This window comes from Phragmites australis, chromosome 20 (genome assembly GCF_958298935.1).
Source record: "Phragmites australis chromosome 20, lpPhrAust1.1, whole genome shotgun sequence".
Taxonomy (NCBI): domain Eukaryota; kingdom Viridiplantae; phylum Streptophyta; class Magnoliopsida; order Poales; family Poaceae; genus Phragmites; species Phragmites australis.
The window spans coordinates 1,083,487-1,109,293 of record NC_084940.1 but is presented as its reverse complement, the minus strand read 5'-3'; the positions used below and the strand labels follow the sequence as shown (position 1 = coordinate 1,109,293).

Below are 25,807 nucleotides of genomic sequence, written 5' to 3'. Positions count from 1 at the left end.
GGTGTTGTCTCAAAATCCTGTTGGAAGAAGCGGACAAGAAGCACGCCGTTTGGGAGGCATAAGCTGTTTTTTTTCACAGAAACTGCTGATAAACTATTCCAAATAAGATTTATATACTAACCCAGAACAACCGCAGAATAGCCTGCAGTAAGACACAACGAATCCAAGAGAGCATGTCCGGCTGGCCGCCGGCGCCGTCGCTCGCGACGCCATCAGGACTACCGGATCGGAGCAGCAGGGAGAGGCTTCGAATCCTCTCTGGTCTAGCTGGCTCGCGTACGAGGCGGCTGCAGAGCCTACAAGCATGTGTGATGTGTGACAGTCGATGCACACAAACACATGGGTTCGGTGTTGCGCTGTGCAGTGGTCGGGTGCGTACGGAGTACTCGCTAGGACGTCGGTTCATGGTGTGAACAGTGGCCTACTCCCAAGGTATGACGTGCGCTGCACTGGTGGTACTTCCTACTGCCCGTAACGAGCACGACGACTGCTGCATGCAAGTCGTTGTAGGCTGCTACAGGTACGTTACAGCACGCACAGTGCCACTCAGGAATCTCCCATGCACGCTGGCCGCCCGGCGAGCCTCCTCTTTTTGTTCTGTCTAATTTACTACTCCGGTTAGCGTACCTTCCATGCTCTCTCTCTCTCTCTGCGAAAAGGGGTTTGAAGTTTATATTGCCGACTTGAAAAACAGAAAAAGATTACAAGAGAGCATACAACAGCACCCAAAAGAAACTGAAGATTACATCGAGCGCAAGAGGGTGTTTTAGAAGAAATCAACGCAGCTTCTAGGGGCCCACCCGAACCGCCGCACAACGCACGCACGAAGACATTATCGATACCATGGAAATGCAACTCCGCAACATTGTTTGTAAGTAGCTTTTATCTCGACCGGATATCTCTTTTATATATCTGTTGATTCTTTCATATATCTCATATTTTTTTATCAACTCTCCAATACAAATCTAAACCTGCAAATACACAACCGAGATAGAGGATGCATGCGCACCACATTATGAAAATTTTCCATCATCGATACCATGTCGTCCGCCGCTCACCGGAGGAAGAACATCAAAGAAGCATGCACCCGTTCCCTGACCAAGCCGGAGAAAGAGGCCTAAATATGTGCTAGTATCGAGTTGCATGTACCAACCAATTCACTCGAAATATGAGTAATTCACTTATAATTTAACACTTATTATATGGAAGAGTCTCAGATGTGAAAATAGAAGTTAGCTACAATTTTTTATTTAATTACATCTGTTATGAACCAGACCTCTAGCTAGCTCTGATATCATATTGTGTCGCATGTACCAACTAATCCACCAAAAACTTAAATTAATTGAGCTGTATGTTCAACTAATTCATAAAAACTTAAATTAATAAAAAAAATAAACAATTCACTTACGCTTTAAACCTTTGAACGCACATGGGCAGACATCTTCGCCTCTCGGCAGGATACAATCGGATTCCATGCTGCTCTCTTGATCAGTGCTTGTTCAATTTGCTTGCAAAAACACTTAATACTCGCAGACTATTCCTATCTCATGCATGCATGCACGTTGTTTTCGCCAAGGTACGTGTCGCAAACTATGATCGACTTCAATTGAAATGCAGATTTTTTTGCCCCCTCGATCACCACGAACATGCAGTTTCTTTTGCTCAATACTTGTACTGTTGCAAAGGGCGGTCCTGTCAATTGGTACATGGCGCAGCTGGGACGACGACGCCGGTGTCCTTGCGTCTATCGCTCGGGGAATTATTGGCCTTCGTAGGACGCATGTGGTTACGCTACGTCGTTGCCCAGAATAAGCTTTGCCTAGCTACCGGCGAAATGGCTCGGGGACGATAACGTGTCGTCACGGCTCGATAGGAGGTGTTGCCTTGTGAATGGACGCGCCACCAAGCACTATTATTTCAGCCCAGCGCAGGCACAGCAAAAATTCAAAAATAAACAATATATTTATGGTATATTGTAAAAATAGATAATATGTTACTGTATATATAAATTTAGTATGTGTATTCGACATTTTATTTACTGAAAACGTGATTTTGATATCTCAGTTACTGAATACAGCAATATTGCACCGTATTCGACACATGAGATACTGAAAACAACTATATTCGGAACATGAGGTACCGAATATGGTGCACAGTACCGTATTTGGTACCGTAAGTGCCAAATATAGCTTTTACAGAGAAGAAACCTAGGAAGAGAAGCTAGGAACTAGAAGCCGCATGAAAATTCAAGTTTTTTATTTAACTCGTGATTTTATTTGAGTGTAAAAAATAATCCAAAAATTCTAATATTTTCATGAGCAAACTAGAGTTAAATAAAATTTGAACTTTCATGTCGCTTCTAGCTCTCCCTAGCTTCATTCTTCTGGGGAGCGATAGAGGTTGTATTCAGCATGTGAGATGTTAAAATCATGTTTTTGATAAATGAGGTACTGAATACACATGCTAAATTATTTATTTTTACAATATACGATGCATATGTTCTCTATTTTTGGATTTTGGCCGCGCATGCACTAACCAAGGCTAGACTTGGATGGTTAGTAGATGTGAGTGTGTTTAATCTTCAAGTTTTGTATCTATAGTCTTTAGTAGATTCTATATGAGTATGTACATAGAATGATGTGAGCTTTTGACTGTTTTTTTAAAAAAACTGCTAATTACTAACGTCCCCGACCAGAGTTTTCTGTATCCAAGCTAGCCTTTTATGAGAGTCGTGCTAACCGAGGAAGCTCTGAAGATTGAGATTTGAGATCGAGTTGATGTGTTCTTTTTTAAATGAACTTTTGTAGCGAAAGAACAAGTCTATGACATCTCATGAGGGCCTTTTATGCGGCCCACTTATCGAACTTCGACCAGGCCATTTAAGCCCATGGACGAAGCCCAATTCCAGGTTTAATCTTTTTTCCTTTTTCACCGACTTTATTTTTTCCTCGTCTCTTTTTGCGATCTACCATGGTTCGGACTCCGGACTTGGAAATGTCTCCATTTACTTCAATCCGTCCGTGACTTCATCTCATGTATTTTTCTTCAGTTCCAACGCAACTTTTTTTAATCAAAAGGTTTCCCAGTTTTATTAATAGAATAAACGATCAGTAATCTCGAGTTCAAGCATCATGTGTTAAAGGCGCCCGCCATTACGTGTTCAGAGTCCACATGCTCAACGCCACACACCAAGAAATTTGAATTTCTGCCAGTCTAAATAATAGGCTTCGCAGTTTTACCACTTCAAATATTAGTTACACATAATTGCCATTCAAAATATTATCTCCTTGATTTTCTTACCATTATGTCAATTCATGTTATGTATAATGATACTCAAAATATTATTGTAAAATTATATAATGGCAATGAAATTAAATAGGCAATGTTTTGAGTGGTAATTTTGCGAAGCTAAGAGCCGCAAAACTGCAAAGCCTAATTTTAAAGTGGTAAAAATCCCAATTTCTCCCAATGCAACTTAACTAGCCACAGCAAAACATCTGCCACACCACTCTTCTCCTCCTCCCTTCCTTGTAACCAGACTTACTGCTATAGAATGAGTCGCGAGAAAACGCCCACTTCAATACAACTTTGTGAACATGTAAGATTCAGATATAAGTTTGCTCGTGCCTACTTGTACAAGTCAGTCTATCATGTCACTCGCACAAGTGACCCTATGTAAAAAATCAGCAAATGAGATACTATATTAATGACGACTGTTCAACACGCGTCAGTAATAACCTATTATTAGTGACGCGATAAGAGTGACAAGACAAAACCATCACTGATACATGTTATTATCTATCACTAATGACTTTTTTTCAGCAACCAAATCCACCATGTCTCTCCGTCTGTACACGCATGCCGGTCAGTCCGTGACTCCGCGGGCCGTCGCAGCTTCCAGGCCGAGGTCGACGCTGAATTGCTGATGCACATTCCAGCCTCGATCACATGGCCAGAACAGCGGCGCCACACGCCGAGCAAGCACGCACATAAACTGCCGCTCCAACCACGTTCACGCCTGCAGTCGGCGTTCGGTTTGCCGATGGCGCCGGCAGTGTTCGAATGTTGCCGGACCGCGGACGAGTTCTGAACCTCGGAGTGATGAAAAGGGGGTGAACAGTCATCGCCAAGCTCCATCTGCAAATGCATACGAAGACCCCCATCAGTTCTTGTCAACACTGATGGCGCTGGCCATAATCAACTAAAAAATACTGCGGTTTACATGCGGCCATGACTCATGAGTGCATGCAACGGTTGTTGTATAAGGTTGTCAGAATTCGGATAGGTATCTCAAAATCCTATGATAACACGAAGCCAGAAAGATCAGGTCCGTAGATCTTAATTTCATAGGATCACAATTCTATATGTATTATTATCAAGTAAAATCATGTAGCATTGGTAGGATCAAACATAAGATCCTGATCCTAGCAATATTATTATTAACGTCTAAAATTAGATAATATTTTGTGATTAATTAGGTCAAATGATTGAATTGTGGATAAATAATATTTAAAGTTAAGTTAAAAAAATTGATGTGAAGAAGTGCACTCAAATGTACAGACCACGCGTGCATGGCTGCGAGAGCTCAGTGATTACGAGTACCTCGAGGAAATCGTCCTTCAGCCCAGCAACTGGGACGTGCTCCGTCTCCGCCGGCACAGGGGGGTGGTCGAGGGGGAGCTCGAGGGGTCGGTGGCCCTGCTGGACCTGTGCGGCATGGCGAGGGACGGCGTCGCCGCCGCGAAGGAGCAGGTCCGTGACCTGCGCTCGGTGCTCCGGAGACATCGGGTGGCGAATCCTGAGGCGCCGATGAATGGAGTGGCGAATCTCGATTGCTCCCAAGACGATGTGGCTGTTGCTGCCAAGGTGGAGGCGTATGTTGGGTCGCTGAAGAAGGTGAGCTGGGCGATCAAGCGGGAGGGAGTTCGGCAAGTGTGCTGCCTCTGGAACCAGGGATGATTCTGACGTGCCAAAGCCAAGTTTTACGTTGGCAGAGGTGAGGGATTTGGCCGTCTCTCTCTTGCAATCCTCTGCGGAAATTTTGCCGAGGCAGATCAACAAACCGAGTGCCAGCAAGGGGTCACTTGTGTCCAGAGCATGGCGTTTGGGGAAGATCACGAGGACGCCTTGGTGTTTGGCTCTTGTTGCATTCGAGGTCTTGAGGACGGATTGGAGTGCTTGCTTAGGAACAGGGACGGAGCTTCTTGGGGATCAAGGGGGGCCGTGGCCCCCTGCCCTTCGGCCCTCCTGCTCACCGGCGGCCCTCTTGGCCCAGTTTGGCTCCTCTTCGATCTCGCCCTGACGTCCTCCTCCTTGCGTTCAGCGGTCACTGAAACACCAACCAGTCACTCTTTGGGTCCGTCTCACGTACCCGTTAAGGTCTCCTTTAAAACACATATTTTTTTTTCTAATTCTATAATTTCCTGTGAAATTAAATGGATTTCGATAAAACTCATATGTGAAATTCCTGCGTTCAAAAGCATATGAGCCCCGAGTCCCACCCATCGCCGCCCTCTTCCCACGGCCGCCGCAGATGGGCCAGCGGCGGCGGCGCGGCCACTCCCACGCGCACCACCACCGGTACCCGCGCCGCATCTCGCTGCCGGCGGCCGCGCTGGCCCTGCTCTTCCTCGCAGTCTCGCTACTCTCCGTCTCCCTCCTCTCCACGCCGCCGCTGGCCGGCCGCCCCGCCCTCGCCTCCTCCTCCTCCCGCCGCTTCCTCCGCCACCCCCCGGTATGGACGGACCCTAGTTCTTTCTCCCCGCACCTTGGCAGGCTCGTCCGTGCTGTCCGATCTGATCATTTCTCTCCGTTTCTGTTTGAGTCCGCAGAAGAACGACTCAGGCGGCGAGCTGGAGCGCTTCGAGGGCGGCGAGGTGTTCAATGTTCCTGTTAGATCGCAATGCACGGCTCTCATCGTGGTTTATCGTTGTTTATTTTCTGTATTGTTCATAAATGACTCCAATTTGGATAGACGTTTGTCCTGATTTGATCTGTGGGGGGTTTGGGTTTTGCGCACACTAGCCACTCATCACTTCTTTTGAGGAAAAAAAATCTGTTTAGGAGAAAAATGCGGAGATGAGTCTCATTAAATCATATAGCCTTTTCCATTGAGGATTCGACTACTGTGTTTGCGTTTTTTAGCATAAGAAATGTTAGATTGGAGCCTTCATGTGGAAATGGCTGATCAATCTGTTATGTTTCACTCGAAATGTAGATTCATGATTGGATTGGGCCAGACGAGCTTTGGCGTTCAAAGCTTGCTAGCAACTTCCTTGGATGCAGCAACTCGAGCAGTAAATTTCTTGGTGAGCAATGACTACTGTATCTTATTGCTTAAAATTTTTAAGCAATGTTGTCAGAAATGTGGGATTTCGTGTGCATCTGTATCTGACCGCTTAAAATATAGTGGGCATCAATGATGAATGCATATGCGTATCTTTTTGCATTATGATGTCTGATGAGTTAACTGTATCTGCTTAAAGGGCTTGCCTTTTTATAGCATTGCAGATTCTAGCGGTAGCACACAGCCAGATAGGTACTTGATTATTGTTACAAGTGGAGGCCTCAATCAGCAGAGAACAGGGGTGAGACGAATCTCTAAATGTCATTTTTGTACAAGTAGAGTCTCATGCAAGTATAAATGGATATGACTAAGAATACCTGATGTAAACATGGCATTCTTTTTGCACATGTTTGCAGTGTTGTTATCTATTGCACCAAACTTAATATCATCTAGTTTATAACATGCGTCATCAGAAACTGCTCAAATTACCAAAGGTACCTAAATTGGTCAAGGTCACCAGGTTATGTACCTCTAGTCTCCTCTTTACTATGTCTGTGAGTGTGATTATGTCAAATAAAATGCCAATTGTTTTTGGTAAAATGAACTGGAGAAGCTTTTCTCATTTATGAATGATGACAACGATTTACTCAGAAAATTACCCTTTTGCCTGTTTTTCCCTATCATGTACAGTATAACTTTGTATGCAACATACCATGACATCTGCTTTTTTTAGATTGTTGACGCTGTAGTTGCTGCACGCATTTAAAACGCTACACTTGTTGTTCCCAAACTGGATCAAACATCTTTCTGGAAAGATTCAAGGTATGCAATAGTGAGCACTTTCAGATATCAAACCATGATCTTCTATGATTCGTAAATGTTTAAATTGAACCAAATCCACTTATTTTGTACTCAATGCTATCGGTGCTGCCGCAATTTTTCTGAAATCTTTGATATGGACTGGTTCATCACATTTCTTGCTAAGGATGTCATTATTATCAAAGAGCCTCCAGAGAAAGGAGGTAAAGCCATGCGACCTTATAAAATGCGTGTCCCCTGAAAATGTACTCCACGATATTACTTGAACCGTGTCTTACCGGCACTTCTGAAGAAACATGTAAGTTGTGGAACCTATGGATTTGTTGCTCTCGTTAGTTCTATACGAAATTAACCTTAGTTCCACTCCACCCTTATCGTGACAACGTATTAAATTCCATTATGCATTTTTATAGATCACTATTTAAATCCACTGGCAGTTACTTGACCTGGTACTCTGATGGTCAATTATTTTTTTACTAACTTGCATATCTTTTGTGGATTTTATCTTTGAAATTTGTCAATAATTCTTGTCTTCTTGTATTGTTTTGTAACTTATATTCACACTTCATTATCTTTATGCTTCAGTGTAGTCTGAATTCTTTTTTAACTAAGTTTTGTGACTGAGATTATGTGGGAGATTTGAGTTCAGAAGAGTCCAGCCACATAGCTCATTTTACTTCCTGGTGGTGCAGGTTATTCGAATGACTAAATATGATTATAGGCTCTCAAATAAGTTGGACACTGACCTGAAAAACTGCGTTGCAGAGTCAATTATTATGCTTTGAGATTTACTGACCCAATACAAGAAATGGGTGAAAAGCTAATACAACGAATGCAGGAGAAGAGCAGATATTTTATTGCTCTTCACCTGAGGTATGCTTCATTTTGTAACATTAGTTGAAGCTATCATCAATCTGCATTTTTCATTCGAAATTTACCTATTTAATCTCACTCTGTTGCAAGTACATGAATACTACCATTATTTTGGACCTGAGCTTTCTCAAAATATATGAGTGGTGCATATGTTCCTGGGTTGAAAACCTTCTAGTTTTCATAATGAAAGCTATAGTCTGGATGGTTCATTGTAATAGCATTGACTCTTCACTTCTTCAGCCTTATGATGGTCTCAAACTTTTACCTAGAGCACCCTTGTTTCACCATTTCTAGAGTTCCTTCTTCTGTTCTTTTGGTGTACATTAATGCATTGACTATTAATTATCCAAATTCAACTGTTAAGATCACTAGTTAGTTCCCTTTCAGCTCTAGCCAGTTCTCATTGAACTTAAATAAAATAATAATCAAGAAGAAAAAAATTATGAAAGACAGTTAGTTTAGAAGAAAGAAAAACAACAGGACATGTTCTTTCTATTATCATTAACTAGCGCATCAACCTGTGCGACTGCACAGGCTAGAAATTTAGCTTACAGCTGAATTCTAGATATTTGTGTTAATAATAGTTGTATGTTAAGATACATCAGCTATTTATATTTAAATATTAGAATGTAAAATATAAATGTAATTTTTGTTCATAATATTGGAATCATGTCTATTATTTGTGAATAGATCTAATTTATATTTTTCATTTTATGTGTTATGCAAATTGATTTTTATTTGTTTCTTGATTTTTTAAAATTATTATTATTTTTAATGTCGTCACCGTATCTCATATTATTTTTTAAAATACATTATAAATTATTTGATATTATTTTTATGTGATAATCCGTAATATGTTTGCATTCTGTTGTTTTAATTTTGTAATGTTTGATTACACGCATATTTAATTGGCATATTTTAATTGATTTGGAAAGTGTGTTGATTGCTAACGTAACTAAGTTGGAGTTTGCTAACGTAATCTTGTTGGACAAAGGGTATCTATAACAAAAAGAAGGCAAGAAGTAGTCTTAGAGTTGGACTCTATGATTTATTTTTTAATCTTTTATTTCTTCTGGTTGTTGATACATGGTTACAATTAGTCAATCAATCAATAATCCGTAATATGTTTGCATTCTGTTGTTTTAATTTTGTAATGTTTGATTACACGCATATTTAATTGGTATATTTTAATTGATTTGGAAAGTGTGTTGATTGCTAACGTAACTAAGTTGGAGTTTGCTAACGTAACCTTGTTGGACAAAGGGTATCTATAACAAAAAAAAAGCAAGAAGTAGTCTTAGAGTTGGACTCTATAATTTGTTTTTTAATCTTTTATTTCTTTTGGTTGTTGATCTATGGTTACAATTAGTCAATCAATCAATTCGGCGGTTGGATGTTTTGCTTTTTTATGAAAATTTTTAGGATTTTTCTACGATTAATATGGAGACACCAAAAGGAGCCTCTAATTAGTAAATATAAGATTTGTTATGTTTCCATTTCTTGACCAAGATATGCTTTCTGTCCTGATGGCAGATTTGAACCTGATATGCTCACCTTTTCTGGGTGTTATTATGGTGGTGGAGAAAAGGAGAGGAGAGAATTAGGTGCAATTCGCAAGCGATGGAAAACCTTGCATGTACTTACTTAGCAAGCTCATGAAGCCTTTACTTACTTAGTGAGATAGAGTTACCTATTGCTAATCTTGTTGTGTTTTCACACTTCAGATAAGTGACCCAGAGAAAGGAAGAAGGCAAGGTAGGTGCCCACTAACTCCTGAGGAGGTAGGGCTGATGTTGAGGGCATTAGGCTACAGAAGTGATGCCCACATTTATGTTGCTTCTGGCGAGATATATGGATGGGAAGATACTTTAGCACCCCTCAAAGCGCTATTTCCCAATTTCCATACAAAAGAAACAATGTCAAGCAAAGAGGAGCTTGCTCCATTCTTGAAGTTCTCATCTCGCATGGCTGCAATCGATTTCATTGTGTGCGATGGAATTGATGCTTTTGTGGCTAACAACAATGGTAACATGGCCAAAATTCTGGCTGGGCGAAGGTGATGCATTAGTTTCTTTTATTTTTTAATATTTACCTGTTATCAACCTTTTCTTCCTTTCATTTATCTTAGGTCATTTTAGCTTCTAATCATCTATTGCTGCTCCCTGCAGGAGATATTTTGGCCACAAGAGAACAATCCGGCCAAATGTTAAACAGCTCTATCCCTTATTTATGAAAAGGGGAAATATGTCATGGGGTGCATTCTCCTCACGGGTGCAATCCAGAAAGGATATATGGGAGAGCCCATGGAAATCATGCCAGGAAGAGGCGAATTTCATGCCAACCCTGCTGCCTGTATATGTGAAAAGACCGTCGGAAACTCAGTAGTCAAATCCAGTTATAGAAGTAATCAGGAACCTGTTAATGACACAAGAATAGAGAAAGCCATTGGCAAACCACCATATCCTGTTTATACTGACGAAGAGGCGGATGGATCTGATACAGAAGATGATCCCACAGGGAGTGCAGAGATGATTGACACTGAAACTGACGATGATTCTGTGATCAGACGAGAGGATCCTGAGCTAGAGGAGATCCTGTCATATTAGTTCAGTTAAGCAGCCATTTCTTCCAGTTAAGTTATGCAGGTCTGACTTTGCATCATGTGTTGTATACGGCAACAATTGATGGTATTGACCTCTCCTAAAGTAGCTAGATAGGCAGCTGCTGATGTACATAGATTGTGTGGTAGAGCTGTACATCCTCTCCTCTTTCCCCTAGCTCAATAAGGTACCCCCCCCCCCTGTTTTTGGTATGTCCGGCGTTGTAGTGTCTAGTTCCTTTTTTCCAGTCACCTTAGAGTTTATGACATTGCCGCCCATGCTCGTTGCTCATGGAAATGTGTATATTCTGCTTCATTTTCTTTTCTTATTCGGCCAAATGTTTGGGCATTTTTTTCATGTCAGTACAGCTTACTGCTGTTTTTATGCTTGAATCTTGTTAATTTATCATGGCACAATGTAAGATTTTCTAACCTTTGTTAGAAGAAAGTTGCATGACGTTTATGTTTCTGGAACTCTGGGAGAGGATGCTACAATGTTGTCAAGTGGTGTAATTGATGTAGTAATTTATGCATGTTCCGTCCAATCCATGAAAGAATTGTTCAGTCCAGGTCAGGCACCCGTGATGATATAGTACTTCCTCGGATTGTAAATATAAATTGTTTTAGCCTTCCTAACTGCTTTCCTTGATCCCAAATGTAAGTCTATTTTGGATTGTGCTAACTTAAACAATTTTAGCGGTTGCTCGACCAAAGCCGGTCAAAGAATCAATTATATGCCTGCAATTCCCATAAGACCGATGATACTTACCAGAAGCTTTGGTAATCAATTTCTAAAAAGACATATATATTGACAACATATGACCGATGTTATTAGATTCATTATGAAAAATACTTATATAACTCTTTTTATTTAAATAATTTATTTATATATATTGTTAGTTAAAATGTTATATTAAAGAATTTATCGATATCTTAATAGACTTATATTTAGGATTGAGACAATATTTTCTAAATGTAAGTCATCTAAAACTTATAGGTATTTTTTCTATTTTCTTTCTTCCTTGTCCTTATTTAATAAATACTTCTACATCCATAAATAGATAAACCATAAATGAAAGATAATAAAATTATTTGATCTGCTTTCTTATTTCTTCATATGCTAAGACTAAAACAATCTATGTTTGCAATAGAACGATACATGCGTATAAACACTTGCAGTTCCAGACCTAATTGGACCGTGATCATCCTAGATCCCGATGTCTCGTCGCCATCCGTCACGTGTAGACTTTCAATCCTGAGAGATGAACTTCGTGTGATCGATGGCTGATATGGAAGGACGACGGTGTTCTAACGAGGGTAATCGGTACTTTTTTTGGGGAATAAAAAGCTAAGGAGGTAAAGCAGTAAACTGACAAAAGTGCAGAAAACACCTCATTAAGTAAACAGCAGGAAACGCCATGCAAAAATTCAACCTCGCGTTAACTTTCAAGGGGGTACTGGAAATGTTCGCGGTAAAAACAAGGGAGTTACCACTCCCATTCTGTTCACCTTGCGATTTGGACGATCCATATGACATGGCCCGGAATCTTTGCCCGACAACCAGCTTCAATCCAGTTCCTGGGAGGATGTGTTCGCAGTGTCAAGCGTGTGTGTCTGCCTAGGAATTCGCTAACGTTGTGTGTCCCGATCCATTGGAAAACTGAAGAGCTGTCGACCCCTAACGTTATACGATACAGACTTACAGAGCCAATGCACCATGGGATGCTCTGCACTCTGTCAGGAGCCCATGATTTTGCAACAGAAGAGAGCAGCAGCCTCAGGTCGCAGCGGTAGAACTCAAAGTTCATGCAGAAAACAGTAGGGGTAAATGAATCCAACTCGTGTCACCTCACTCGCATCATGTGATAGACCTGTGCATCAGCACTGGACTGCACTCCACGAACGAACGCACGCCAGCATCACAAACTCGTGAACACAAGCAACACCAGCAGCATCTCGGGCGGCGTTTAGGTTAACTCCAGCGCTGTCCGTCCCCCCCCCCCCCCCCCACACACACACCACAAACGCACAAACAATTGCGCTGCTGCTGCCCGAATTTTTATACCTCGTCTGGTCCCGCCCAGCTGTCCCGGCCACACCCGGCGGCCCCAAATTTGTCTCGTAGGAGTATATAATCTTAAATAGAAACATATTTATTTATTTATATCTATGGTTTTAGTTTTGCTTGATGAATTATAATATATGTTTTAGTCTGGTTTAATAGATATAAACTCTTACATCCTCTAATGTAGTGGACTCACTTGCTATTTTCAGAAAATCATCTTTATGCAAGCTACCAGTTATAATCTCAAATCCAATCAAATAAATAGAAACTTAGCTCAGATTATCTAGATAAATACAAACCAAATACTATTATTTTTAACAAATATAAATTCACCTACACTACTTATAGTCAGCCAGATTATATGATATACCTCTACTAATACTCGTCCGAAAAACGAACACACCCATAATGGACCTGGACCGTCCGGAAAACAAACACAACCATAATGGACGGTTCAGAGATGACACGGGCTTCAGCTTGCGCTTCTCCGATGTCCAGATCCTCCGTGGTCGAGCACCTGCAGACACGCTCACACGCGCGAGCCGAGTGCGCAAGCTTGAATCGTTGCATGCAAAGCTAGAATGGCACCGAGCAGAGAGGATCCCCCAGGCGAGTGAGCCAGCCAGCGCCCACGCTCGTCTTCTCCCTCCACTCACTGCACGCACGCCCCACTAGGCTCGCTGTCCGCTCCAGTGCCTTTTACTGACACTGGAGCCCTCGTCCTACGATCCAAGCCGTCCAGAAAGCAATGGACGCCTGCGATCCCTCGCCAAGCCCAGCTTTGACAGGGCGGGCAATGGAGAGAGTAGGGCCGGCCACCGCCCAGCTCGCTGCCGCACACTGCCCCACTCCTCTACCTCCGCGCCGTTGCTCCTCCCCACATTTAAACGGCCAAACACCAAACTCCGCACAGTAACACGCGCACTCATCACAGTAGTCAGTAGCTAAGCTAAGAGAGAGAGAGAGACGAGCAGCTCAACTACGGCGGCAATGAAGGGGATCCTCGTCTTCCTGGCCTGCCTCCTCGCCGCGCTGTCCCCGGCGGCGCGGGCTGCACGGTTCGCGTGCAACGCCACGGCGCCGCGGGCCTCCACGTGCCAGGCGCTGGTCTCCTACGCGCCGCCCAACGGCACCGCCACCGCCACGCTCGCCGCCGTGCGCGCACTCTTCCAGCTCCGCTCCCACCGCGCGCTGCTGGCCGCCAACGGCCTCCCGCTCTCCACGCCGCCCACCGCCCCGGCGCCCTCTCCGCTGCGGGTCCGTCTGCCCTGCCTCTGCTCCGGCGGCGTCGGCGCCACCTTCCAGCGGCCCACCTACCGCATCCGGGCAGGGGACACCCTCGACGCCATCGCGCGGGGTGTTTTCGCGGGCCTCATCACCTACCAGGACATCGCCGCTGCCAACAACGTGTCCGACCCAAACAAGGTCGCCGTCGGGCAGCAGCTATGGATCCCCGTGCCCTGCAGCTGCGACCCCGTGGGGGGAGAGCCGGTGGTGCACTACACGTACGTCGTGCCGGCCGGGAGCTCCGTCGCCGGCATCGCGCAGGAGTTTGGCACCACGGAGGAGACGGTTCTTGCGATGAACCGGATGACCGACGCCAAGAGCCTGCTCGCCGGCCAGGTTCTTGATGTGCCGCTCCGAGGTAGGACAAAATCACAAGAAAAGGACTTCTTTTTGTCCTGTTCCTTAGCTCGTGTGTTCTTGAACCTAGACTAGTTGTTTTAGTTCATTTCAGATGTCTCCTAAAAGTAACCTTCATTTGCAATACTCTTGAGCTAGTATTTTATAGCTGCTGCTTTCAAGATAGCACGTGAAATTTTCAACCTTTCTGCATATGCTTTTCTTTAGCTTACCCTTTTTGTGTAGTTCCTTTGTGATTCAGAAAGGAAAACTGTTAAGGACCTTTTGTGCTCTTTTCCTAGTAGATTGGGCAATTTTTGAGCTCTTTGTTGGTTTATCCAACAAAACAGAGTATGGATTGCAATAATGCAATGGCATTTGCTGATGTGCAGCTGTTTAGATTGTTTTGTTCTCTATTTTCTACCGATAGAAGTTTTTGGATGCCATAAAGATGCTTTGCCGCCTGGTGAATGCAAAGCTCTATGCTTTTGCCTCTTTTCTGGCCCCCCTTTGTATATGCTAGTACTTCTGCTAACCTATCCTTACAATGTTCAGAAGTTGCTTTTCAGATTGTTTGCCTTGAAAAGTTGTGTTTTTTGAATGAGCAAAAAGGAGGCACTAAGGATTGATAGTTTGATACTGCTACTTTCTGCCTTTCAGCTTGCCTTCTCTTGTAATTTTTGCTAATTTGCAATGCATGAAATAAGTGTAAATTGTCAAGAGGTAAATGGGTTGATATGTTCAACAGAGTGAAGGTTGCTGGTCATAGTTCAGGATAAGCAAATGGATATGTATCCTGCAATTTGGATCTGAGGTTCTGAACATTTCTATTTGTCATATGGTAAATTCCAATAGGATGTTAAGCTTACTTTCTCTTCGGGCAGAAGTTTGGACCAAATGCAATTATAATTATAATACCAGCTGAATTATATTATGGTAGCAGAACACTACAACTCAGATAATATTCTATCTTGTAACTTGACATTGGAAGTATATTCATGTTACTTGTCTAGTTTGTTTGTCATTGTCATAGTCTTGCTAATGCCAGTATGATGCAAGTTAGTATGCACATTAGGCTTACATTCTGGTCTTTATCTTTCTGAATTGAACCATGTAATTCCTCACATCATGTAAGGTAGCGATCTCATTCAGTCGCCATACATTTGTTCAGAGTTTCATTTTGGGACTAATGGTTTACATCTATACGCAGCTTGTGGTTCTGCCATTAGCAACACAGCCATCGACCGCAACCTTCGTGTTCCAAACGGAAGCTACATCCTCACTGCCAACAACTGCGTCATGTGTGGCTGCAGCTCCAGCACTTGGCAGTGAGTGCTCAATCTACTTAACCCACACATTACGAATTTGTACTTGACACCTTGTATCCAAATTCCAAACTCACAATGTGCGGCAATCTTCAGGTTGGATTGCCAGCCAACACAAGGAATAAGCTCGTCGTTCTGCCCTGCTGCCAAGTGCGGAGACATGTTCCTCGGCAACACTTCCTCCACCTCATCCTGCGAGAGCAGGACGTGCTCCTATGCCGGGTACACCAACAGCACATCCTTCGCCATCCTAGCGAACCTTACCACTAGCAATGTGTGCAATGGTGAGTACCGTCTCCAGCCTCTCCAATAGCTGGCCTTGCCTGCCAATTTTGCCACTGACCCGTTTTTTACTTGTCACTGGCAGCTGTTGGGATGTCTCCAATGGCGCAGCCCGCTCACTCCTCGGCGTTTAGGTTGGAGCCGGCGTGGTTGAGATGGAGGGAGCTGGTTGTCTCTCTTCACGTCGTTTTGCTTTGTTTAGGCTATCTGCGCCAAGACTGAATGCTGCCGTTCACATTCTTATTTTGGTAGACTCTGGGCTTGTGATTTTCCTAGTCTGATGTTGCGAGTAATCTGGGTGATCTTTGCTTGACTTCAATCTGTAGCTGGTTGGATTTGTAAGTGCAGACACGAAGGGGACAATTGTTTTGTTGTGTTAGAAGCTAGAGCGGGACACATTTGAACTGTAAAACTTTTGCAAAGATAATTTCTGTGATCACGTTTATAGCCTTCTAGGGCTGTTCTTGAATCTGGAACATCATTTGTGGTGGCTCAACGAGGATCAGCCGGCCGTGGCGAGGATGCTGAGAGCGGCCGATAGTCTCCGGCGAGCGCGTCTCCCCCGGATGACTCGAAGGGTGCTAGACTGGATGGCTTCGGCCATGGCGTCGTTGGTCGCGTTGGCACGGACGCCGTTGCGCCTCGAGCTCGCGGCGTGGAAGTCCACGGCCGCCGCGTCCATCTCTCTCGTCGCACACCTTCTCAATTAGGTGCGGGATGATAAAACGAGTGCTCCGGCCGGCGAGGCATGGAGGCCGAGGCTGTCGTGGCCGAGGCTGCTCGCAGGTCCTCCATTGACCTCAATCGGGACCGTGCAATTGTGATCCAACGACAGTGGGTTGTCCGCTGCGAGTTGACTACGGTTTGCCCGACCCACCCCTGCTCAATGCTCACTGGTTTGCCCGCGCGCGGTCAGGCCGAGCAGCCGCAGCCCAAGCCCGTGGGCGCGCGGCCAAAACCCCAGCCAAAACCGCCGCTTCTCGTCTTCTCTCCCGTGCTCGCGGCAATCATAGTCGCAACCGAAACGCCAACGCGGCGCCCTCCTCGCAACGCCACCCCGCAACGCCCGCTCGTCCGATCGCCCTGCTGCGTTGATCCAACGCGGCCGGCCACTTGAACCCCGATGGAGCTCGCCGCCGGGAAGGGGGTGGCCCCGCGGCTGATGGCCGCCAGTCTCCTCCCCAGACGCAGCTGGCGAGTGCGCGCGGAGGTGACCGGGGTTGGCTGGGTCCGTCGCGCGACCGCGCCGAGGCTCTCGCTGCTCCCCGCCGTCGCGGGGGGAGGCCACTTGCTTCCCAGGCACGTCGTTCGCTCAGGCCCAGCAGGCGGCACACGCGATGGGGGGTTCAGCGGCGAGGAGGCCGAGGGCGACCGACCGTTCCCGGCGCGTGCGGCTCCCTCGGATGACGTGAAGGATGCTGATGCCGCAAAGTGAGTCCCAAAACCCTCTGTGTGCTCCTTGCACTGGCGATCGGAGAGTACGATTGTACGAATGTTTCTGTGTTTCGTCTCCGGCGCGGCGACTCCTCGAATGATGCGTCCTTCTGCTTTTCTGTGTGTTTATCACGTTCTCAGCAATTCAGTTGGGGATCATCCTGGAGGAATTAGGAAGGAACTCATGAATCTGGCTGTACCGGCCATAATTGGGCAAGCAATCGATCCTGTGGCGCAGTTACTGGAGACCGCGTATATTGGCCGTTTAGGTAAATTTCGCTTCTGCATCAGTTAAAAAGAGTGTATTTTCTTCAGCTCGATCGTTTGCTACTACGATGCTTGAATTCAACAGCAGCAATATTAATATATGAAAAAATTGAACTCATCCATTTCATTATTTTTTTTGTTGGTGTTTGTCTGAAGTCTGAACTCTGAATCTGGTAGGTCCGGTGGAGTTGGCTTCAGCTGCTGTTGGTGTGTCTGTATTCAACATTATATCCAAGCTCTTCAACATTCCGCTCCTAAGCATCACAACTTCGTTCGTAGCTGAAGATGTTTCAAGACTTGATTCTTCACAGTCTGCTTCGGGTACTAGATGACTATCGACTCTTATGTGCCTACAAAGCATGTAACATTTTAGAATTTGCTCGCTTAGAAGAACATTTGAGAATTTGCATCTAACTTTCTGTGCTGATGCACGCAAGGAAATATATCGAGCGAGATTGGACAAAGGAAGAGGCTGCCCTCCATATCTTCTGCTATCCTCTTGGCAGCTGCAATTGGTGTCGTTGAAGCCTCAGCTTTGATTCTGGGGTCTGGAATACTCCTCAACGTCATGGGTGTCTCCCACGTATGTTTAAATCTCATATCTTTGTATTAGTACTATCAGCGATGGGCGTTCAGAAGTCGGAATTATGAAGTCTAACATCCTTCATCCATTCGTCAGATAGCAAATCTGTTTTTGAGATAAAACATAAGTATAGTTTCCTTGTGTTTTGAAAATAGCTTATGTATATGGGTTGCAATGACAAAGTGATGAATATTTGGATATGTTTCAGTTTCTAATGTGCATCGTAAGTTTGTACCCTAATGACAATTAGGATCCAGAAACAGTTGACTTCAACACTTCTGATGCATACCTCCTTGTTTTTTCTTCTTCTTTTACTTATGGCTACTAAAATTCGTACTGTGGTTTGGTATGGAGGAAAAATCAGTGCAACAAATTCCACACTTCATTTCACTAGAACCTTGATGCGGCCTTTATTTTCTTTGGCAGGCATCAGCTATGCACAATCCAGCAAGGTTATTCCTTGCTGTAAGAGCACTTGGTGCTCCTGCTGTTGTAGTTTCTTTGGCTATTCAAGGTGTCTTTCGTGGACTGAAAGATACAAAAACACCTCTACTCTACAGTGGTAAGGCTTGGAACCTCATAAACTTACTGTTTTGTATTATCTAGATTGTTACTGCTCACCTGCAACCTAGATGCCGCTACCTTGTATTATTACAATGACATCCTGAATTGTTTATTATTAAGCAACATATATCGCTTTTCCAGAACAAACATATAATTTATGTTTTCTACATCACAATTCACAAGTGGCCTGAGTTTTATGTGCTTTACTGAAAGCTTACACAATCTAAAAAAAATTCCATGCGGTATGCTGAAGGTATGCTTTTTGTTTTTTTGCTCTTTTATCTATTTGTGTATTGTTGTATAGTCGCTGAATTTGTATTACATCTCAGGTTTGGGCAACATTTCAGCCGTGGTTCTACTTCCCTTTTTTGTGTATTTCCTGAACCTTGGATTACGTGGAGCTGCACTTGCAACTATTGCTTCACAGTACGTCTTGCATTGTATTCAATTATACGTGCAGGCACATCTGATTTATCATTTATAGTACTCTTAATAATGCTGTTATCTTGAGATATCCAGATATCTTGGTATGCTTCTACTTCTCTGGTCTTTAAGCCAAAGAGCAGTTCTACTACCACCAAAAATCGAAGACCTAGACTTTGTTGGGTACATAAAATCTGGTGAGTTATAAACGGATGTTTACACGCTGTTAGCCAAATTATCATGCTTTCAAGTTATTGCTCTTATTCACATCTACCGGACTTAGAGCATCTTGGCTCAGTGGTACATAGAGTTGCAGATTGCTTTAACGGTTTCTTTGACCCATCCGTACTTTCACTAATATTAATATATTTTGGGTTACATGAATAAGAATAACTTACTCTTTAGTAGTGTAACGTTTCACTCTGAATACAAATATGAGCTCTTTTTAAACTTTTTTAGGTGGCATGCTGTTAGGGAGAACCCTTTCCGTTCTGATAACAATGACCCTTGGAACTGCAATGGCTGCTCGGCAAGGCACACTAGCTATGGCCGCTCATCAAATATGTCTGCAAGTATGGCTGGCAGTATCATTACTTTCGGATGCATTGGCTGTTTCTGCCCAGGTGCAACTCTCTTTAGTTATGTATTTCTATTTATATTTTGTTAACACCACCACCTATTTCCAAAAACATCACAATTATCTCTCAGTTTACTATGTTTCCCAAAATTGAGAAAACTATCTTTCCCAGTGAAAACTACAAGGTGATCCATAGGAGTTGAGGTTCTGAACTAATGATGCAAGTCTTAAGGCATGCATGTAGTGGCTTAAGCATGAGTGTAAAACTGCTACGGGCTTAAAATTGCTGCCAAACGGGCTATTTTTAGAATTAGCCTCTTATGTAAAGATCGGGATGGTTGAATTGCCTCCTGTCTGATCATTGTTTTACGGGTTATGCACAATATATATCCCTCTCGAACAGGGCCTGAGGGCACTCTATTTATTTTATACTTACCTGATTTCAGGCGTTGATTGCAAGTTCATTTGCTGAACTTGACTATGAAAAGGTGAAGGAGGTCACGTACTATGTATTGAAGGTAATGGCCTTTACTAAGTAATTTTGCTTCTAATTGGTATTGGTATTGGTAGAAAATAACATTGATCTTGTAGCATGTTCTGAATCAACTTACAAATGAACTTTATTTCCCAGACAGGAGTATTTGTTGGTATTGCTTTAGCACTTCTTCTGTTTGCCTCTTTTGGTAGACTTGCAGAACTATTCTCCAAAGATCCCATGGTTATACAAATTGTGGGGAGTGGTGTTTTGGTATGTATCTTTATTTGTGATACTTAGATAAGATATATCTAATCTCTGTCAGCACTACCTTTACTCATTGCTGTTTTTCTTTTTGAAGTTTGTTAGTGCTAGTCAGCCAATCAATGCCCTTGCTTTTATCTTCGATGGACTTCATTTTGGTGTGTCAGACTTCTCGTACTCAGCTTCCTCCATGGTATGCACATAAAGTAATTTATGTTATTTTGACCATGCAACTACCGCTGCCTTTTCTGTTGTTTCCTTTCCTTTCTGCAGTTATTTATCAATATTTTTTTGGATCCACAGATGGTAGTTGGGGCACTATCCTCTTTATTTTTGTTGTATGCTCCACAAGTTTTTGGCCTTCCTGGTGTTTGGGCTGGCCTTGCTCTTTTCATGAGTTTGCGTATGACCGCTGGATTTTTGAGGTAACACTTTTTTCATTGACTTTATACCACATGTTTTGGTGAGAAACTGAATATGATTGGGGGGGGGGGGGTCCCTCTTAACCAATGAATTTGACTTTTGTTTGAGAAGGTCTTCTGTGCTACTCCATAAAAGATGGAAAATTCAGCAGAGTTTAGCTTTTTTGTCGAAAATGCAACTGTTACCGCGTACATAAAGGTGGTTGAGTCTTCTCATCAACCTTTTAAACAGCTACAAACATACAACTCTGATCTTCCTAAAAATATGTCTTTGTAGATAGATCATCTTCTGTGTCATTCATATACTCAATATTCACAAGCTAATGGATGAAAACCTTGTTCTCCAGTAATCAACTTCCTTTGCAGTTATCACTGCATTGATGTGGCGCAGATTTTGGCTTCTGATGATTATAACCAGCGATTGAACTCTGATATTTTTCTACGAAATTTGCTTTTGGTCAGCTGTGACATTTGCCTTGTTTACTTTACAGATTGGGATGGAGAGCAGGACCATGGTGGTTTTTGCACCAGAAAGAACCGAAATACAAGTTAGTGACAAATGTATCTTTTGGTTTTTAATGTATCATTTATTTGTGTAACAATAGTTAATTTGTTATTTACCAGTGTTTATACCGTACTTAGTATGTTGTATGAAAAAATGGCCTATGATATGCACAATTTGCTAGTTTATATAATTATTTGAACCAACCCACGCTATGACTTATATTTTACTATTCAGAGTTTAAGTTGTCTGATGCTAATATTATCTCTTATCTTGGTCATACAGACTAATGATTTCCTCGAACCAAGATATAGATTAATGATCATATTGTTGTTAAAGAATAAGCTGTATCTTTCTAACAAAAATGCTACATATATTTGAATAAAAAATGCAATTATCCAGAGTTCATGGATTACACTAGGATATTTTGTACTGATTGGCAACAGTAGTACATCTATGAAAAGATAGTGCAAATAAGTTTCAAGTTTTAAGAAGCCTTAACTGTCCCTTTGGTCTTGATACTAACTACATTCTCAAATAGATGTCGTTTTAGGAATTTAATTTTGTTCTTAAATAGATGTCATTTTAGGTTTTCAATGTGGTGTTTTACTAGAGTGCTCATATTAAAGTGTATTGTAAAGTGGAGTTTCAATTCAATGAGTGTGGTAGATTGATGGCTTATGTGCCATTAATTGAATGTTAGAGAAATCGAGAGGGGTAAACATGTCATGTATAAAAGAATTTATTGCAACCTTGTTCGATGTGCCGAAGGCTAAAATGACATCTAAAAGAGAACAGAGGTAGTAACATTCTTTTGGCCAAGACAGCCTAGTGGCATATGCCTATAGTATCTTGATAGCTCTTGGTAGACATTAGACAATATAGTGATACATGCATCTTAGCCTACCAATCTACCAGATGTTGGGATAGTTGCTGAGATGTAAGGTGCTCAACTGTTCTCTGCAGGCTACAGTCAAGAAAATGTTGATGCCAGCAGCTGATTAGCCAAATGACAAGATTAGGATGGAGAAGGGGAGTCATAAAAGGCGCACTGCAATTTCCAAACATGTTTACTTAGCATTATGTTGACTGCTGTTTGTGTCTTGGACCATTAGGTAGTTTTGGAACTTACAGTTCAAGATTAAAGGTACATCAGACGAAGTTCACTTGTATATTTAACATAGGTGATGATTGTTCATTGTCTCTATCTTCTCTGTGCTTGCATTCGAAACTGTAAATAGAACATTGTAGAATTATTTTAGATAGATCTGGTAGGTTCAGACCTTACAGTTCATACATCTGACAAATTTTGCTTGTAGGTTTCACACAGCTGATGATTGTTCATTATCTCTCCTCCTGCCTGAAATTGAAACTGTATGCAGAAAACGGTAGAACTATTTCCCTGTGGGGATAGTAACAGTAATTTTTCAAAGATAAAGCCTTTCTAAAATCGTCTGTAGAGCCATGGAGGTAGTAACTCTTGTCGTCATCTTTTCCTATGAATATGCACTGAGAAAGATGCAACTATCTTCAGTAAAGACCTGCGTAATCAGCAGGTCCATATGGCTGGAACCATTCAGCTAGGAATCCTTTCTTCCTTTTAGGGTTGCATCCTATGTCTTGGCACAACAGATCATTAAACCATATGTTAATGGTGCTTATACAGGACCTGCGAAAATACTTCCCGTTGTATAGATTCTTGTACTTCGCCCATTCTGCTACACTCTTTTCCATGCATCTTATGCTTGGCAATTGGAAGCCGCCAGCCAGGAAATGGGCTACCCAATTGGCCATCCTCTCTGAGGCATATATGTTTGTAAGGCTCTCCGAGTACCCAACTATTGCCAACTTAGGTATCCGGGGATGGATGCATTCTCTGTTAATTATAAACATTTTGAAAAATGAGATAAATATACAGTATTTAACAAGTAAACTGTAAGCATTATAAAATATTTCTGCTTGACTTAATATCTTGAATTTTTTAAGCTTATATTATCTCCAGTCCAATCGAAGTTAAAGATACCTCCTGCTCTGGCCTAGAGGCACTCTACAAAAAAAAGACTATTCAAAAGCTATCTAATAGTATCAAAAAGGATGCATGTTTCTTACATCACTTTGAAGAGATTACTTTCTTGGAAATCTTGCGATAGTGCACGGCGTATTCAAAAGTTATATGTGGGCTTTCGGAAAACCTCTGTATGTGGCTGCCTACTTTCTCACTTCATCATTAATTCATTGATTCTTTCATTATAGATTCATGTTAAAATGGTAAGTGGCACACTAGTTTTGTAGAGTAAATGTTCCCCGTTGTCTCTTTAAGCTATGCCATGAAAATGTAGTGTTGATTGGTACTTCAATATGCACTAAAAAATTGCACAAAGCCTACCTGTATAGAGGAACTGCTGTATCCGGTGATCCTGTCACTATCTTTCTACACCAATTTGTTGTGAAGATTCCCCTGAGTTTCTGATCTCCTCTAAATCCTGTTGCTAAAATTACAATATCACTTTTTATGCATTCATTTCCATCGTGCAGGATGATTCCATCATTAGAAAAGTTGAATGTCTTCGATTTCTTGAGAATAATGCTGCCTTCGTCAACCCTGTCATAAAACCCTTCTGGTAACATTGCAATCAAGCATGACGACATAGCAAAGGAGAAGCTATAATCAGGTACCATCCCATGCTTTTGTAAAGGAATGCTCCACTTGAAGTAAGTTTCAATTACTTTTGAAATCGCCCATCTCTGCAACAACAGATAATCTGTTAGCTTTCCGGATTCCTCAGCTTATTGTCTGAATGTGCTCTTTATTCGAAAATGTGTTCTTATTTACCAAGGGAGAGAGTGCAGTGGCCAAAATATAGCGTAGAAATCCTTCACCAGGTTTGTGAACTAGTATCTGCGAGATGCGATTTAGATAGAAGTAACTGAGGTCAAGTCCCCATATGCTAGACTTGTGGACCAGCCAATGCTTTGTTCTATATATGATTGTGCATGGCTGAGCTGCACCTGCATTGAAACAGAAGTATAAAGTATAAACCATAGACTCATTAGAATGATTGTTTCTAGTTAGCGAGGTGCTTGCTAATTCTGGACTCACCATTCAACTTGGCAACCTCTACAGCAATGTCAAATGCTGATTTTCCAGAGCCAACTATTGTCACGTGCTTCCCCTTAACAAATTGTGCCACATTATCCATGTAAGAGTAGTCCAGTGAGTGCAATATTTTCCCCTTGAACAACTCAGGCCCATTTGCCGGAAATTCTGGAATATTTGGGGTCCCACTATGCCTTCCAATGCACAGGATGAGAAAATCCACTAGAAAAACCTGTAAGAGATTGCACAAAAAGAGTTGCAGTCTGGTATTCAAGTTTATTCCATATGTAAGATAAAATGTAGTATATTTGTTCAAGAGGTTTTCCTAGGTTGAGTTCCTTTTATTCAGGGTAATGTTTCTGGAATTTTGTCTAAGGAATTTCATTTTCATCGCTTATCTTCGTATGCACCAATATAAGGTTGATACATAGGACAAAAACAACAATCTGAACTCTCCCTGTGTGTGCATGTTGGAACTCGGAAGACATAGGTAATCTCAAGGAAGTTCACTTACCTCAGTGCTACCGACTTTCAAGTCTTGCACTGTGAGGCGCCACCCTCCATCCTTCCCTGTTCCAAATGCCCTCCCATTGCCAGACCATTGCTCCCAGCTCATTATCTCTTCCTCAGTTGCACCAAGGTATTCAACACCGAGCACCTGGCTATTGAACTTGATGTACTTTAGGAGGTCAAATTTACACGCATATGACCTTATATACTCCATGACCTTGCGGTGGCTTGGGTATGTCTCCGTCACGCTCACTGGCCATGCCAAGTCCGAGAACCGAAACGCTGTTGTTGGCGCCTGAAGCCTTGTTGACTCCAAGGTATGCGCCCACACTCCACCGATGCTTCCATCAGCCTCGAACACCACCGGGCTAAACCCCTTGTCGAGTGTATGCTTGCAGGCTGCTAGGCCGCTCACACCAGCACCAACAATGCCCACCCTCTTCCTCTCCATTCTCTTGCTCTGCTTCCAAGTTCTTGGAAGGGAGGAAGGAGGGAGTGAGGGAGGGGGAGGGTGTGTTTTTTATACAACACTCATGTTTGATTATTTGGATACGTTAGATTTTTTTTTGAGTTGTTGGATCTTTTCAGATGGGGCCAAAAGCCAAACAACCACCACTTGTGGTTCTTTGGTCGCTTCCTGGTTTATTCCTGTCAGCCTCTGACCTAGTGTCTTGTTCTATTTTGATGTCAGTTATTTTTTGTGTTCAGTGGGGAACCCAGGAATCCTTGCAGAAAATCTGACGGGTGAGTTTTTGAATGCTTGCTGCGTTATGGGTCTCTTTCGAATTTAAATATCTATATCAACGCAGCATGCAAG

The 25,807-nt window shown here is 42.7% G+C and overlaps 3 protein-coding genes and 1 pseudogene across 4 annotated transcripts; 3 read left to right on the top strand and 1 right to left on the bottom strand.

Moving 5' to 3' along the window:
• The first annotated feature begins 5,463 nt into the window (after positions 1-5,463).
• Positions 5,464-11,042, top strand: LOC133902414 (O-fucosyltransferase 6-like; annotated as a pseudogene).
• Positions 11,043-13,546: 2,504 nt separating this feature from the next.
• On the top strand, positions 13,547-16,341 carry LOC133901248 (chitin elicitor-binding protein-like). Its single transcript, XM_062342545.1, has 4 exons — positions 13,547-14,287; positions 15,476-15,593; positions 15,687-15,874; positions 15,958-16,341. The coding sequence occupies exons 1-4, from the start codon at positions 13,633-13,635 to the stop codon at positions 16,092-16,094; spliced, it is 1,098 nt and encodes a 365-aa protein (XP_062198529.1). The 5' UTR covers positions 13,547-13,632; the 3' UTR covers positions 16,095-16,341.
• Positions 16,342-16,793: 452 nt separating this feature from the next.
• On the top strand, positions 16,794-22,586 carry LOC133901667 (protein DETOXIFICATION 45, chloroplastic-like). Of its 2 annotated transcripts, XM_062343102.1 has the most exons (14): positions 16,800-17,303; positions 17,448-17,575; positions 17,751-17,894; positions 18,011-18,156; positions 18,583-18,718; positions 19,050-19,146; positions 19,240-19,340; positions 19,603-19,766; positions 20,167-20,238; positions 20,352-20,468; positions 20,557-20,652; positions 20,763-20,884; positions 21,373-21,429; positions 22,350-22,586. In XM_062343102.1, the coding sequence occupies exons 1-14, from the start codon at positions 16,996-16,998 to the stop codon at positions 22,369-22,371; spliced, it is 1,710 nt and encodes a 569-aa protein (XP_062199086.1). In that variant the 5' UTR covers positions 16,800-16,995; the 3' UTR covers positions 22,372-22,586. The 2 variants fall into 2 exon arrangements, with proteins under 2 accessions (XP_062199087.1, XP_062199086.1); XM_062343103.1 differs by lacking the exon at positions 20,763-20,884 and having other exon boundaries at positions 16,794-17,303.
• A 29-nt stretch (positions 22,587-22,615) lies between these two features.
• Positions 22,616-25,518, bottom strand: LOC133901668 (probable flavin-containing monooxygenase 1). The gene is made up of 5 exons (XM_062343104.1): positions 24,995-25,518; positions 24,484-24,712; positions 24,217-24,392; positions 23,770-24,128; positions 22,616-23,259 (listed from the first exon to the last, which is right to left on the bottom strand). The coding sequence occupies exons 1-5, from the start codon at positions 25,439-25,441 to the stop codon at positions 22,914-22,916; spliced, it is 1,557 nt and encodes a 518-aa protein (XP_062199088.1). The 5' UTR covers positions 25,442-25,518; the 3' UTR covers positions 22,616-22,913.
• Positions 25,519-25,807: the final 289 nt, after the last annotated feature.